Raw genomic sequence first — 15,032 nt, 5'->3', positions numbered from 1 at the left:
AATAAAACGATTATTTTTCTTGTTTTTATTTTTGTCTTATTACAGAACATATAAAATATACTAAATAGCACAAATTATCAGGCATACATACATATTAATACATTTTCGGAAATGAACTAACTTTTTTTTTTAACTAGTACGCGATGTCTCTCTGAACACCGGCGTTCGCGCAGACGACAAAGGTGTAATTATCGGCATTTGACGAGCCACGACAAAGGTGTGAAATTACGCTCAGTATTTTGCAGTTTTGACCTCGGATTAACGATTGATAATAAGGTGCGAATTATAGTGTTGGGACCGTCTGAATCACTTCGAATTAACGATTTCTTCGGTTTAACGAAGTTCGGATTAACAATGAAATTTTACATTAAACAAAGAAGAACCAAAATCGGGACCCGAAACATACTTCGAAATAACGGTGACTTCGGATTATCGGTGTTCGAAATAACGGTGTTGAAGTGTATGTATATAGTGAAAACATGTGGACACTCTAGAAGTCACATTTTTGGCCCAATTTTCATGAAATTTGGTCAGAACATTTGTTTCCTTGATAAAAAAGCTTGTGAACACTCTAGAAGTCACATATTTGCCCAATCATCATAAAACTTGGTGAAAAGATTGGTTTTATATATATCTCTGATGAGTTCGTAAATGGTCCCGATCAGTCAAAAAACATGGCCGCCAGGGGGTGGGGCAGTTTTCCTTATGTGACTAGAGAGAAACCTTGTGAAAATGGCTCAGATCGGTGAAGCTGACTTTTTAGCTCACTTGATTGCTCAGGTGAGGTTTTAGGATTGGTCTTTGTATGCCGTCCGTCTGTCCACATTTGGTTTGTTGACACTCTAGCATTCACATTTCTCAAGCATTCTTTATCAAAGTTGCTGAAAGATCTCAGTCAAGTTTGATAATGAGCAAAATCACATAATTAATGCCATAATTATTGCCCTTAGATCGTCTAATTTGCATTATATTATACAAAATCCTTGTAAACACTCTAGAGGTCACAATTTTGTTTCTGATTTTATGAATCTTGGTCATAATATTTATTTTTGTAAGCAAAGCTTTATGTTTGGTAAGGGGGGGTCAACTCAAAATATAGGTAACCAGGTCAAATCTTACAAAAACAAAAACACTCCATATGCCAGAGTTTTGATTCAATAATGATGAAACTTGACCAGGAAGTTTGTCTGAACAATATCTAGTTCAAGTTTGACATTTGGTAAAGATTGAATGAACTGACTCGTATCAGGTGAGCGAACTAGGGCCATCTTGGCCCTCTTCTTTTAATTTTCCAATGCATGAATACGCAGATACGCATCTTATCTGGAGCTTTGGGCTCAACTATTTCTTTATTTTTCCAAAACTGTGCAGAATAATAATCTGCAAGCACTGAGAGCTTATTGCATGTGTCATGGCTGGGGTAATGGCCCTTTGTTTAAAATTACATATACAAGCTTCAGTTTTCAACTTCAACATTTTTGCATGTGAATTTAGCCAAACTTTTACAGAATCATTATTTGCAAGGGCCACATTGCATTTTATCAAGGTTTTCTGGATTGAGCTATTTTGTATTGCCCTTTGATTTAAATTACAAATAAAACCCGTGTGATTGCACTTTTTTACTTACTGTACCTTTTTGACAACAATAAACCCGTGGTGTTGGATACACTGTGACATGTTTTTGTTCATACTGTATATTAATATTATTAATAAATACATTTATTTTTTTCCTACTTACTACACTACCATTTCAATACTACCCAGCTACCGGTTTTTATTAGTATTTGAAGTCTAAATAAGACACCACTGACAATCTCAGATAACCATGGAAACAATATACAATAAATGACACTTTTCTGTAAATGATAATGTTGATGTTGTCAAGGATATGTTACTTGATCTATTTGATCAATATTCAGTATCTTAAAGCATCTACTTCATGTGTTTTTTGTCACTTCATATTTCAGATTCACACCATTTGTCTCAGAAGTAGCTGCACATTTCATTATTAAGGTTAACTTCGCTTGTAGAAGTAGTAATTATATGTACATATCTAGCATGGATTGATTACTATAATAATAAATGCTATTGTTATTTGGTGATTTGGTTTTACGATATTAATGGATTTAAATCTTATTCAGCAACATGAGCATAACCTACAACATTTCCATAGCACCAAAAACTGGTAAAAATCTTGTTGAAGTCGAATTAAATTTTGCGAACAAAGAAGATGGACAAAGTCGTGACTGTTATGAGACTGCAATTGTGCACATTTGGCAGATACTTCCCTTGTTTGTTATTGTATTCGGAATGTTTTCTAACATCATCTGTCTGATGTTCTGGCGAATGCAGTTCTATAAGATGATACTAGCTGGATTTCTGTTTTTTCTCTCCATTACTGACATTTTTGGACTGTTCACTGAGCCATTGATCCAGTGTCTTCAGCATTTGATTCTTGCAGCAGGAAACCACTTCTTAAGCGGATGTATTTTCATGGAATGTTTGTACACAATGGTTGTTATGATCTCTCAGTGGCTTGTTTTTTTTATTACCTGCATTTGTGCAGCAAACATCTGCTTTCCACATACTAAAACACTTTTTAGCAAGATGCGATATCCAGTTTTCTGTGTAATCTGCGTAATAGTGGTCTCTTTGATTTTAAGTTTCCATCCATTTTATATGGAAAACAGGCAGCCTACAAATTACAAAGTTTTGACCAGGATTTGCAGCAGTTCATTGAACGAAAAAATAGAAGACGCAAATGTGTACCGTTTTAGCTGGGGCTGGGTTATAAACCTTATGACTTGTTTTTTCCCAGTCACTCTAACCCTAGCCAGTCTCATAGCAACATACCAGATGGTAAAAGCAATCAAGAAATGCCAGCAGAACTCTATTCTGGACATCTCTCACGAGGACCGTATGACAGTTAACATTGCATACGCTCTGGCATGTACGTCCATGATCAGCATCCTGCCGATGACATTCTTCAAGGCTCTAACCCCAGACACCTACTTGTCCAAACTTGAGCTGATTTACACATTTCTCCGCCTTCTCCCTCATTTGAACTTCGCCTCGAAGATTGTCTTGTACTGTTGCGTGTGCACCAAGTTTAGGACATATGTTTGCACTATGTTATGCAGAGGAGTCCATATTAACATGTCGATGAAAAAACTGTGGGTCTGGCGTCCAAGCAGGCGTACTACATTACCGCAACTGCGTATAGATAGAATCAGTGTAGGAAGTGAAGAGGATGACAACTTTTCTCCGGCAACAGTAATTTCTGATGTGGACATTTAGTCCAAAGTTTAGAGGAACTTTTCAATGTTTACTATGTTCTTATATATTTATGGATTATCATATTTTTAATAAAAAAAATATTCACTGAACACATAATGTATAAGAGGTTTTGTATCAAGAGGTTTTGTATCAAGGCTTATTTGTAAGGGGTTTGATTGCTAGAAAATTTGATTAACCTTTAGCATGCTGGGAAATGTGTTGTCTGCAAAAATGTCGATGCTGAATTTCTAAAATTAGCATTTTCGTCGATTTTTTTCAAAGAATACTATCAGAATAGCAAACAGTTTGAATCCTGATGAGATGCCAAGTTCTGTGGCAGCTCATCTGGATCCAAACTGTTTGCAAAGGCCTTTAAAATTTGGTTCCAGCGCTATAAGGGTTAACTGGCCAAACACATAGTGCACAGTCAGGAAATTGACACTAGCTTAGTGGCCATTTGTTTTCTTGTATACTCAGATTATAGTCAAGTCATAAAGTAGTTTTTGTTGTGATATTTTCTGACAAAGTTGAAAGTTTATTGTTATAAGTAGGTATGAGCATAATGTTCATTGTGATTCTGTTTTTCAATTATTATTTTAAAAATGAACAATGGAGGAGCATAAAATAATGGTCAAGTTGCATTTTGGTTTGATAATTTTAAGGAAGTAAAATGTCTTGCATTTATCAGTCAGCAGTGTTTGGCCTATTAACTTACATTAAAATTACATTGGTTGTATGAATACAAATTCATAGACTGTCATCATTAATTAAATTAAATTTCCAATGATTTGCTCAGAATTAATTGGTTAATTAAAATTAGTGACAGAAATCATCTTTGAAGCACCGTGTTTATTGCTGTGTAAATGTATTTTGTTGTGGATAAATATTTTGATGTTTACATATATTTAGTTTGTTATATGTATTGTTTAAGTGACACATGCACACATGTTAACCCTTTGCATGCTGGGAAATTTGTCGTCTGCTAAAATGTCGTCTGCAGAATTTCTAAAATTAGCATTTTCTTCTTTTTTTTCCAAAGAATACTATCAGAATAGCAAACAGTTTGGATCCAGATGAGACGCCACGTTCTGTGGCGTCTCATCTGGATCAAAACTGTTTGCAAAGGCCTTCACAACTCGGTTCCCGCACTGTAAGGGTTAATAATATAACCCTGAAATCTTACACAGTCATTTATAACACAAGCTCATTTCCATAAATTTATCAGAATTCTATCAATCAAGTTTCATTGATTCTGGATCTTGTATGTTTAAGATGCATTGCAAATTGAAACCAACAAAATACAATTTGTTTTTCTTGATAAACTAATATCTCATTCAAGAACTACTTTTTTGGTTAATTAAAATGCACGAGTTCTTGCTTACCTGAGCATAAGCACAATGCTGATTGGTCAAAATTTGCCTTGTGACCTGTCTAGAGGCATATTGAGTGCCCAATTTTCATAAACTTCTTCAGAAGATTTTTCCCAATTATATCTTTGTTGAAACAGGATCATGAACGTTAAAAACTAGGACACTAGGTCAAGTTAAAGAAAAAGCCTGCAAACATTCTAGAAGCATTTGACTGCCCAATTGTCATTTATTTGGTCAAAAGATTAGTCTCAATGATATCTTGGTGGAAACAGGCTGATGAGGGTGAAAAACTTGTCACTAGGTTAAATTAAAGATAAAGCTAGTAAGCAAAGGAAAGGCCACATTTATTGGCCAATCTTCTTGAAACTTAAACACTTAAAAAAAGTGTACATTTTTTTATTATTTAACTACATATAGTGCATAGATTGCCTAATCTCAGGCATTATAACCATTAATTGATATATTGTGTTGTTGTATATAATCAAAGGAGCATGATTAAATTAATAATCTGTAAAACGCTTTGGATTTATATTGTGAATGAGAATGATACATATTCTAGCTACAAATAAATAGTGCTCCTGTATTAATTTTGTTTTAATTCTTTGTCCAGATCAAATGCAAAAATTATGCTAAACATTTACAACATCTCATCATCCGCATGAAAAGCCTGGTTACATTGATTTTCAAATTAAAAGAGACATATTTTTTCTTTGGGTTAAATGTTTTGAAGTTCATTTAAAAGAAATTATATTGAGGATGATTTGGAATTGACATTTTCTCTTTTTTAAATTCAAATAACACACTGCAATGTGTTTAGGAACTTTTAGATAGGTCTTTGAAGGGGCCTTTTCACGCATTGGTAAATTGACAAAATTGAAAAAAATTCGCAAATTTTCCTTGAAGTTATGATACTTGTGAGGAAACAGTAATACTGAACATTTACCATGCTCTAAAATATCCAGTATGTGCATCTTTTGACGATTTGAAAACCTGAAAATTATAAAGCGTTGCAACGCGAAACGATTGAACAATTTGGAGAGTTCTGTTGTTGTCGTATTTTGTTTGATAATACGAGGATTACATATATGAGGTAAAAAATACATAGAAATGGTATAAGAGCGGATGGTCTAGTGGATAGATGGGTAGACTTTTGCTCCATGGCTCCAGGGGTCAATGGTTCGAGCCCCGTTGAGGGTTACTTTTTTTTTAATTCTTTAATTGTATTCTTGTTTTTTTACTGGAGATTTTTAGACCCAATGTTTACATTTATCAATATAAAGCATTTAATGACAAACTTCAAAACATGCAAAAATCTGTGAAAAGGCCCCTTTAAGTAAACTTTATTGAATTATATACCGTAATTACTCTGAAGTTTTCAGATTATTTTAATTTTTTATTTTTTATGTCGGAATATTAAGATACAAAAATATTCAAAAAGTACGAGTGTCCGAAAATTTTGAGACATACATTTTATGTTTATTTGTCAATTATTATCTTGAAATAAAACCAATTAATAAATGTGCAATAATCATATTCTTTCTCTGCTTTAAATAAATTACAACTTCAATACTGCTTCCTGAATACAATAACCTTTTGAAATTCTGTTGGGTGAAACCATTGTTTCATGATCAAAGGGTCCTGTATAAGCAAAAACAGGGTAGAAATCTAGTAAAATAGCGCTGTAAATTATACTTACTAAAAAATATAGTAATTAATTATTGAAGAAAACACATTTGTCTGAAAATATAGAGTAATGAAAAAATATTTGTTTTGGCTAAAATGGGGTTCCAAAAACTTAGAATGCCTGAAAACTTAGAGTAATTATGGTACTGTTTTAAAAGAAATCTTGACTCAACTGATTTAGTGTTAGTTGTTGTGAAAACGTGCTCAGCAGGTCTAATAACGTGATCAGCATGTCTAATAATTGGATCAGCAGGTCTATTGACTTATTGTGTACACTGTGATGTTATGACAAAAGGGATTACCATGTGTGAAAGCAATCGTTTCCAATATTCTCTAGATGTGAAGTGTATTTTAACCATGTCACAATAATATTGAATCTCAGTATTGCTGAGATCAGTATGGCATAAACATGTGTTACTTTGCATGCCATGCCAAAACTGTGCGCTTTGTTAGTCCCTTACTGGTTTCACCGGAGGGGACTTATGGTTTTGTCTCCATCCGTCTGTCACACTTTTCTGGATCCTGCGATAACTTTCAAAGTTCATAACATTTTTTCATGAAACTTGAAATATGGATAGATGGCAATATGGACATTATGCACATCATTTCATTTTGTTCCTACGTCAAAAATTCTGGTTGCTATGGCAACAAATACTCTAGAAATACTGCTGAAAATGGTGGTTTTTTCTGGATCCAGCGATAACTTAAAAAGTTCTTAATATTTTTTCATGAAACTTCAAACATGGATAGATGGCAATATGGACATTATGCACGTCATTTCATTTTATTCATACGTCAAAAATTCTGGTTGCTATGCCAACAAATAGTCTAAAAATACTGCTGAAAATGGTGTTTTTTTCTGGATCCTGCGATAACTTGAAAAGTTCTAAATATTTTTTCATGAAACTTGAAATATGGATAGATTGCAATATGGACATTATGCACGTCATTTCATTTTGTTCCTACGTCAAGAATTCTGGTCGCTATGGCAATAAATAGACTGGAAATACTGCTGAAAATGGCGGTTTTCTGGATCCTGCGATTACTTTCAAAGTTCTTCATATTTTTTCATGCAACTTCAAACATGGACTGATGGCAATATGGACATTATGCACGTCATTTCATTTTGTTCCTACGTCAAGAATTCTGGTTGCTATGGCAACAAATAGACTAGAAATACTGCTGAAAATGGCTGTTTTCTGGATCCTGCGATAACTTTCAATCTTCATATTTTTTCATGCAACTTGAAACATGGACAGATGGCAACATGGACATTATGCACGTCATTTCATTTTGTTCCTACGTCAAGAATTCTGGTTGCTATGGCAACAAATAGACTAGAAATACTGCTGAAAATGGCGGTTTTCTGGATCCTGCGATTACTTTCAAAGTTCTTCATATTTTTTCATGCAACTTGAAACATGGACAGATTGCAATATGGACATTATGCACGTCATTTCATTTTGTTCCTACGTCAAGAATTCTGGTTGCTATGGCAACAAATAGACTAGAAATACTGCTGAAAATGGCGGTTTTCTGGATCCTGCGATAACTTTAAAAGTTCTTAATATTTTTTCATGCAACTTGGTGTATGGATAGATGGCAATATGGACATTATGCACGTCATTTCATTTTGTTCCTATGTCAAGAATTCTGGTTGCTATGGCAACAAATAGACTAGAAATACTGCTGAAAATGGTGGTTTTCTGGATCCTGCGATAACTTTTAAAGTTCTTCATATTTTTTCATGCAACTTGAAACATGGATAGATGGCAATATGGACATTATGCACGTCATTTCATTTTGTTCCTAAGTCAAGAATTCTGGTTGCTATGGCAACAAATAGACAAGAAATACTGCTGAAAATGTCGGTTTTCTTGATCCTGCGATTACTTTCAAAGTTCTTCATATTCTTTCATGCAACTTGAAGCATGGATAGATGGCAATATGGACATTATGCACGTCATTTCATTTTGTTCATACGTCAAAAATTCTGGTTGCTATGTCAACAAATAGACTAGAAATTCTGCTGAAAATGGCTGTTTTCTGGATCGTGCGATAACTTTCAAAGTTTTTCATATTTTTGCCTGCAACTTGAAACATGGACAGATTGCAATTTGGACATTATGAACGTCATTTCATTTTGTTCCTATGTCAAGAATTTTGGTTGCTATGGCAATAAATGGACTAGAAATACTGCTGAAAATGGCGGTTTTCTGGATCATGTGATAACTTTCAAAGTTCTTCATATTTTTTCATGCAACTTCAAACATTGACAGATGGCAATATGGACATTATGCACATCATTTCATTTTGTTCCTACGTCAAGAATTCTGGTTGCTATGGCAACAAATAGACTAGAAATACTGCTGAAAATGGCGGTTTTCTGGATCCTGCGATAACTTTCAAAGTTCTTCATATTTTTTCATGTAACTTGAAATATGGACAGATGGCAATATGGACATTATGCACGTCATTTCATTTTATTCCTACGTCAAGAATATTGGTTGCTATGGCACCAAATAGACTAGGAATACTGCTGAAAATGGCAGTTTTCTGGATTCTGCGATAACTTTCAAAGTTCTTCATATTTTTTCATGCAACTTGAAATATGGACAGATGGCAATATGGAAATTATGCACGTCATTTCATTTTGTTCCTACGTCAAGAATTCTGGTTGCCATGGCAACAAATACACTAGAAATACTGCTGAAAATGGGGCTTTTCTGGATCCTGCGATAACTTTCAAAGTTCTTTATATTTTTTCATGCATCTTGGAACATGAATAGATGGCAATATGGACATTATGCACGTCATTTCATTTTGTTCCTACGTCAAAAAATCTGGTTGCTATGGCAACAAATATAAAAAATATTCTGACAATGGTGGAGCCGGTAGGGGACTTTTATTGCTTGGCAATAGTCTTGTTAACTATGATAGGAGGAAAACTGTATGATTGATGCATGTTTTTTTACCAAATTCACAAGGTTTTAAAGGGAATCTTTTATAAAAATGTGTTTAAAAAAATATTCAATTTTTAACAGTTCAATAATTAACTTGGATATTTCAAGGAATGGTACAAATCATTTTCAATTGTGAGGGAAAAAATGTCAACGAATATTAAACAGGAATTACTTTGAAAAGGCAACTTTGATCTTACTTCAGACATAGGAGAGACTTCAACATTTTATGGATTTACATGAATGATTGCATATACATGGGAATATTTCATGATATTTAATGTGCATATTACATTCCCATGCATCTTATATATAGAGCAAATTTGTTAGAAAGCAATCTCAGTTTATATTGTTATCTTCAATGAAACAAAAGAAGTTAGACCATCTACAGTTTGGTACCAGCAAATTTGGCTAGGGACCAGTAGTTCCTGTTTACCTGCAGGAGACTGGATGACTGTTATATTTATCCAGCAGTCTTACCACGTACAGTTGCTCAAAGTTGCCAATATTGCTAAAAATTACCAATGTTGCTCAAAATTACAAATATTGCTAAAAATTATCAATGTTGCTCAAAATTACCATTATTGCTAAAAATAACCAATTTTGCAGAAAATTACCAATATTGCTAAAAATTACCAATGTTCCTCAAAATTACCAATATTGCTAAAAATTACCAATGTTGCTCAAAATTACCAATATTTCTAAAAATTTCCAATGTTGCTCAAAATTACCAATATTGCTAAAAATTACCAATGTCACTCAAAATTACCAATCTTGCTAAAAATACCAATGTTGCTCAAAATTGCCAATATTGCTATAAATTACCAATGTTGCTCAAAATTACCAATATTGCTAAAATTAATTACCAATGTTGCTCAAAATTGCCAATGTTGCTTAAAAATGAAAATGCAGAGGACAGGACCATTATTTATTCTATGAAATATTTAAAGCTTTGAAACTCCTGTCAGAAAAGTTAATTTTTTAAATAATTTTAATATTTTAGGAAATGAGTTGTTAATCATTAAAGATCCCAAACAGAGATGCCACAATCCAAATAGACATAAAATATTTACATTTGTTGATAATTATTGTACTTGTCACATAGTCCGGAAAGGTGTGATCATGTAAAAGTCATGATGTCATATTCAAAAAATGTTCCTTGAACTCAAGGTCATGAAACTTTACTTCTTAAAATGTAAGTTTGTGACATGTACATGAACTGTTAAGTTTATAAACACATCTAAAAATTCACGGCCATCAGATCACAATAATATGCTGACTAATCATTGAACTGAGAGATGCATTTTAATATTACTTACTCAAAATGCTCGGTAATAAGATGCTATTTATCACCATTTAAAGCTGTTTTAATACTTAATAACAACGGCAACAGCGAAAAAAGAAGGGATTGTTTATTATGAACCAATGTTTTGTTTGGTCAAAATGTTTGAAAAAGAAACATTAGTAAAAACCTGGTCCCTATAGTTACACTATAACAAGAATGAGTAATTTAAAGAAGGTTATGTCACGTATTTAATTTGAACTTGGCACCATTTGCAGAACAATTCTAGAAAGTTGATGGACTGTAGCTCATTAACTGAAAATTTCATGGACTGTAAATCGTTCCCTGCGTAGTTCATGAACTAAACCACATGTACGTAGACATTTGATTCATGAACTTTCAGTTCATTAGGAATTATTTACTTTATGATAAATGATTTTCAAGAGTTCTGCATGCAATCATTTAATTTTATATTGAGTTCAAAGCATAGACATAAGCATCCATCATCCTCATTAAGTTGTTTATATCTACCAGGTAGTATTTTATTTCTCTGTTCTTGATTGGCTATTTATCAAATTGTAAATGTCTGTGGTTTTTTAGCTAAGTTCTGGAACTGGTTCATGAACAATTCTTGCATTCTTTGGCAGAGGTTATTTTTTAAATCATGATCAATTTCATTTTCCGTCTCAATGATTCTAACCTTAAATCTACCAGACCTACTATATATATATATATACATGTAATTATAATATTAAACTTTTCATATTTAAATGTGCCTCTGGCCCTGGATCTAGGCACCTGGGTCTGGCGTATAACACTTTGGCCTAAATGGTAATCATTTCTACCAAAATATAAGAAAATCTATCCATGTGGGACGAATAATGTTTTAAAATCTGATTTCTTAAAATTGACCTTTGACTGTGAAGTGTGATCTTTTCTAAGACATGGTGTCTCATCCTGCTCAATACTTCTGCCAAGCTATTTGAATATTCATCCTTCCTGAACAAAGTTATGGTATGAACAAAATTAATAGGACCAATATCCTATATTTTACCTTCAATCTGGAATGGCAACTTTACCATGATGCAAGGGACCTAGAATAGTTTGTCAGCATAAAATGTTATTTGTTTGTGTGGTTTGAACAATTTTTACACTTGATAATTTATTTAAATGGATACTGCAAAAATATATTACTGTGAAACCAAGAAAATTGTTAAGCACTAATTTTCATCGACATTTTGGGGTCCGTCCTCCCACAAAATTATAATCCTGTTGAATTATTGACTCAAAAGTGCAAATTTTTTATTTTTTAGAACTTGATGTTGTACTGTGCCAATGATGTGGTGGCCACATATGAAGTGTTCAAGGCGTTGTGGCCAGAGTTCTGTGAGAGGTAGAACATTGACGATTGTTTTATAGGGTTTATTAACTCACCTACATAGGTGTAAGGTCCCCATATATTTAATTGTGTACACAATTTTTATTATCTCATCTATTTTTTGAAAAAAAATTATGAGCTATTGTCATCACCTTGGCGTCGGCGTTGGCGGCCGGTTAAGTTTTGCGTTTAGGTCCACTTTTCTCAGAAAGTATCAATGCTATTGCATTCAAACTTGGTACACTTACTTACTATCATAAGAGGACTGGGCAGGCAAAGTTAGATAACTCTGGCATGCATTTTGACAGAATTATGTGCCCTTTTTATACTTAGAAAATTGAAAATTTTGGTTAAGTTTTGTGTTTAGGTCCACTTTTCTCAGAAAGTATCAATGCTATTGCATTCAAACTTGGTTCACTTACTAACTATCATGAGGGGACTGGGCAGGCAAAGTGAGATAACTCTGGCATGCATTTTGACAGAATTATGTGCCCTTTTTATACTTAGAAAATGGAAAATTTTGGTTAAGTTTTGTGTTTAGGTCCATTTTATTCCGTAAGTATCAAAGCTATTGCTTTGATACTAGTATCACTTACTAACTATCATAAGGGGACTGTTAAGGCAAAGTAATGAAACTCTGACTGGCATTTTGACAGAATTATGTGCCCTTTTTGTACTTAGAAAATTGAAAATTTGTTTAAGTTTTGTGTTTAGGTCCACTTTATTCCTACAGAATCAAAGCTATTGCTTTCATACTTGCAACACTTATTAACTATCATAAGGGGACTGTGCAGGCAAAGTTATGTAACTCTGACTGGCATTTGGACGGAATTATGGGCCCTTTATACTTTAAAATTTGGTTAAGTTTTGTGTTTTAGTCCACTTTACCCCTAAAGTATCATAGATATTGCTTTCATACTTTGAACACTCGCAAACTATCATAAGGGGACAGTAAAGGACAAGTTGCATAACTCTGGTTGTCATTTTTACGGAATAATGGCCCTTTTTTGACTTAGTAACTTTGAATATATGGTTACATTTTGTGTTTAGATCCACTGTACTTCTAAAGTATCAAGGCAATTGCTTTTAAACTTCAAATACTTTCATGCTATCATGAGGGTACTGTACCTGGCAAGTTGAATTTTACCTTGACCTTTGAATGACCTTGACTCTCAAGGTCAAATTATTAAATTTTTGCTAAAATTGCCATAACTTCTTTATTTATGATTAGATTCGATTGATACTTTGACAAAACAACTCTTACCTGACATACCACAATAGACTCCACCCGAACCATCCCCACTGCCCCCCCCCCCCCCCTCAATCCCCCCCCCCCCCAATTTTTTTTTAAATTAAAGATCATCTAATAAATGACCACCACACCCTCACACTATATCCCCCCCACCCCCCACCCCAAAAAAATATTTTTATGCCCCCGGTAGGGTGGCATAAAGCAGTTGAACTGTCCCTCAGTATGTCAGTAATTCTGTCCGTCGGAAAAAAACTTTAACATTTGCCATAACATTTTCACTTTTGAAGATAGCAACTTGATATTTGGCATGCATGTGTATCTCATGGAGCTGCACATTTTGAATGGTGAAAGGTCAAGGTCATCCTTCAAGGTCAAATGTCAAATTTATGGTGTCTGTCCGTCCGAAAACTTTAACATTGGCCATAACTTTTTCAATATTGAAGATAGCAACTTGATATTTGGCATGCATCTGTATCTCATAGAGCTGAACATTTTGAGTGGTGAAAGGAGAAGGTCAAGGTTATCCTCCAAGGTCAAATGTCAAATATATGGTGTCTGTCCGTCCGAAAACGTTAACATTGGCCATAACTTTTTTGATATTGAAGATAGCAACTTGATATTTGGCATGCATGTGTATCTCATGAAGCTGCACATTTTGAGTGGTGGAAGTTCAAGGTCAAGGTCATCCTTCAAGGTCAAAGTAAAAAAAATAAAATATTTCAAAGCCGCATTCTCATAAAGCTGCACATTTTGAGTGGTGGAAGTTCAAGGTCATTCTTTAAGGTCAAGTCATCCTTCAAGGTCAAAGAAAAAAATAAATAAATTCAAAGCAGCGTTATCTTGAAGCTGCACATTTTGAGTGGTGGAAGTTCAAGGTCAAGGTCATCCTTCAAGGTCAAGGGTCAAAAATATATTAAAAACTCAAAGCGGCGTTATCATGAAACTGCATATTTTGAGTGGTGGAAGTTCAAGGTCAAGGTCATCCTTCAAGGTAAAAAAAAATTAAAAATTCAAAGCGGCGTTCTCATGAAGCTGCACATTTTGAGTGGTGGAAGCTCATGTTCAAGGTCATCCTTCAAGGTCAAGGTCATCCTTCAAGGTCAAAGGTCATTTTTTTTTCAATGCGGCGTTCTCATGAAGCTGCACATTTTGAGTGGTGGAAGTTAAAGGTCAAGGTCATTCTTCAAGGTCAAGGCCATCCTTCAGGGTCAAAGGTCAAAATAAAATAATAATTTCAAAGCAGTGTTATCATGAAGCTGCACATTTTGAGTGGTGGAAGTTCTAGGTCAAGGTCATCCTTTAAGGTCAAGGTCATCCTTCAAGGTCAAAGGTCATTTTTTTATATTTCAAAGCGGCGTTCTCATAAAGCTGCACATTTTGAGTGGTGAAAGTTCAAGGTCAAGGTCATTCTTCAAGGTCAAAGGTAAAAAAAAAAATAATTCAAAGCGGCGCAATAGGGGTCATTGTGTTTCTGACAAACACATCTATTGTTTTTTCAAACATGGTTAAAAACACAAATATTAATTTTTATGCCCCCCTTCGAAGAAGAGGGGGTATATTGCTTTGCTCAGGTCGGTCGGTTGGTCTGTCGGTCGGTCTGTCGGTCCGTCCACCAGGTGGTTGTCAGATGATAACTCAAGAACGCTTGGGCCTAGGATCATGAAACTTCATAGGTACATTGATCATGACTCGCAGATGACCCCTATTGATTTTGAGGTCACTAGGTCAAGGGTCAAGGTCACGGTGAACCGAAATAGTAAAATGGTTTTTGGATGATAACTCAAGAACGCATACGCCTAGGATCATAACACTTCATAGGTAGATTGATCAT

At 34.2% G+C, this 15,032-nt stretch overlaps 1 protein-coding gene across 2 annotated transcripts in view; it reads left to right on the top strand.

The window, feature by feature from the left end:
• Window positions 1–15,032, top strand: part of LOC127877548 (DNA polymerase subunit gamma-1-like) — an 83,250-nt gene that overhangs the window by 14,236 nt on the left and 53,982 nt on the right. For both annotated transcript variants that reach the window (XM_052423508.1, XM_052423509.1), the window contains exon 8: window positions 11,885–11,964. In XM_052423508.1, the coding sequence (XP_052279468.1) occupies window positions 11,885–11,964 (80 nt within the window). The remainder of the gene's footprint in view (window positions 1–11,884; window positions 11,965–15,032) is intronic.

This window comes from Dreissena polymorpha, chromosome 4 (assembly GCF_020536995.1).
Source record: "Dreissena polymorpha isolate Duluth1 chromosome 4, UMN_Dpol_1.0, whole genome shotgun sequence".
Taxonomy (NCBI): domain Eukaryota; kingdom Metazoa; phylum Mollusca; class Bivalvia; order Myida; family Dreissenidae; genus Dreissena; species Dreissena polymorpha.
This window is presented reverse-complemented; position numbering and strand designations above follow the sequence as displayed.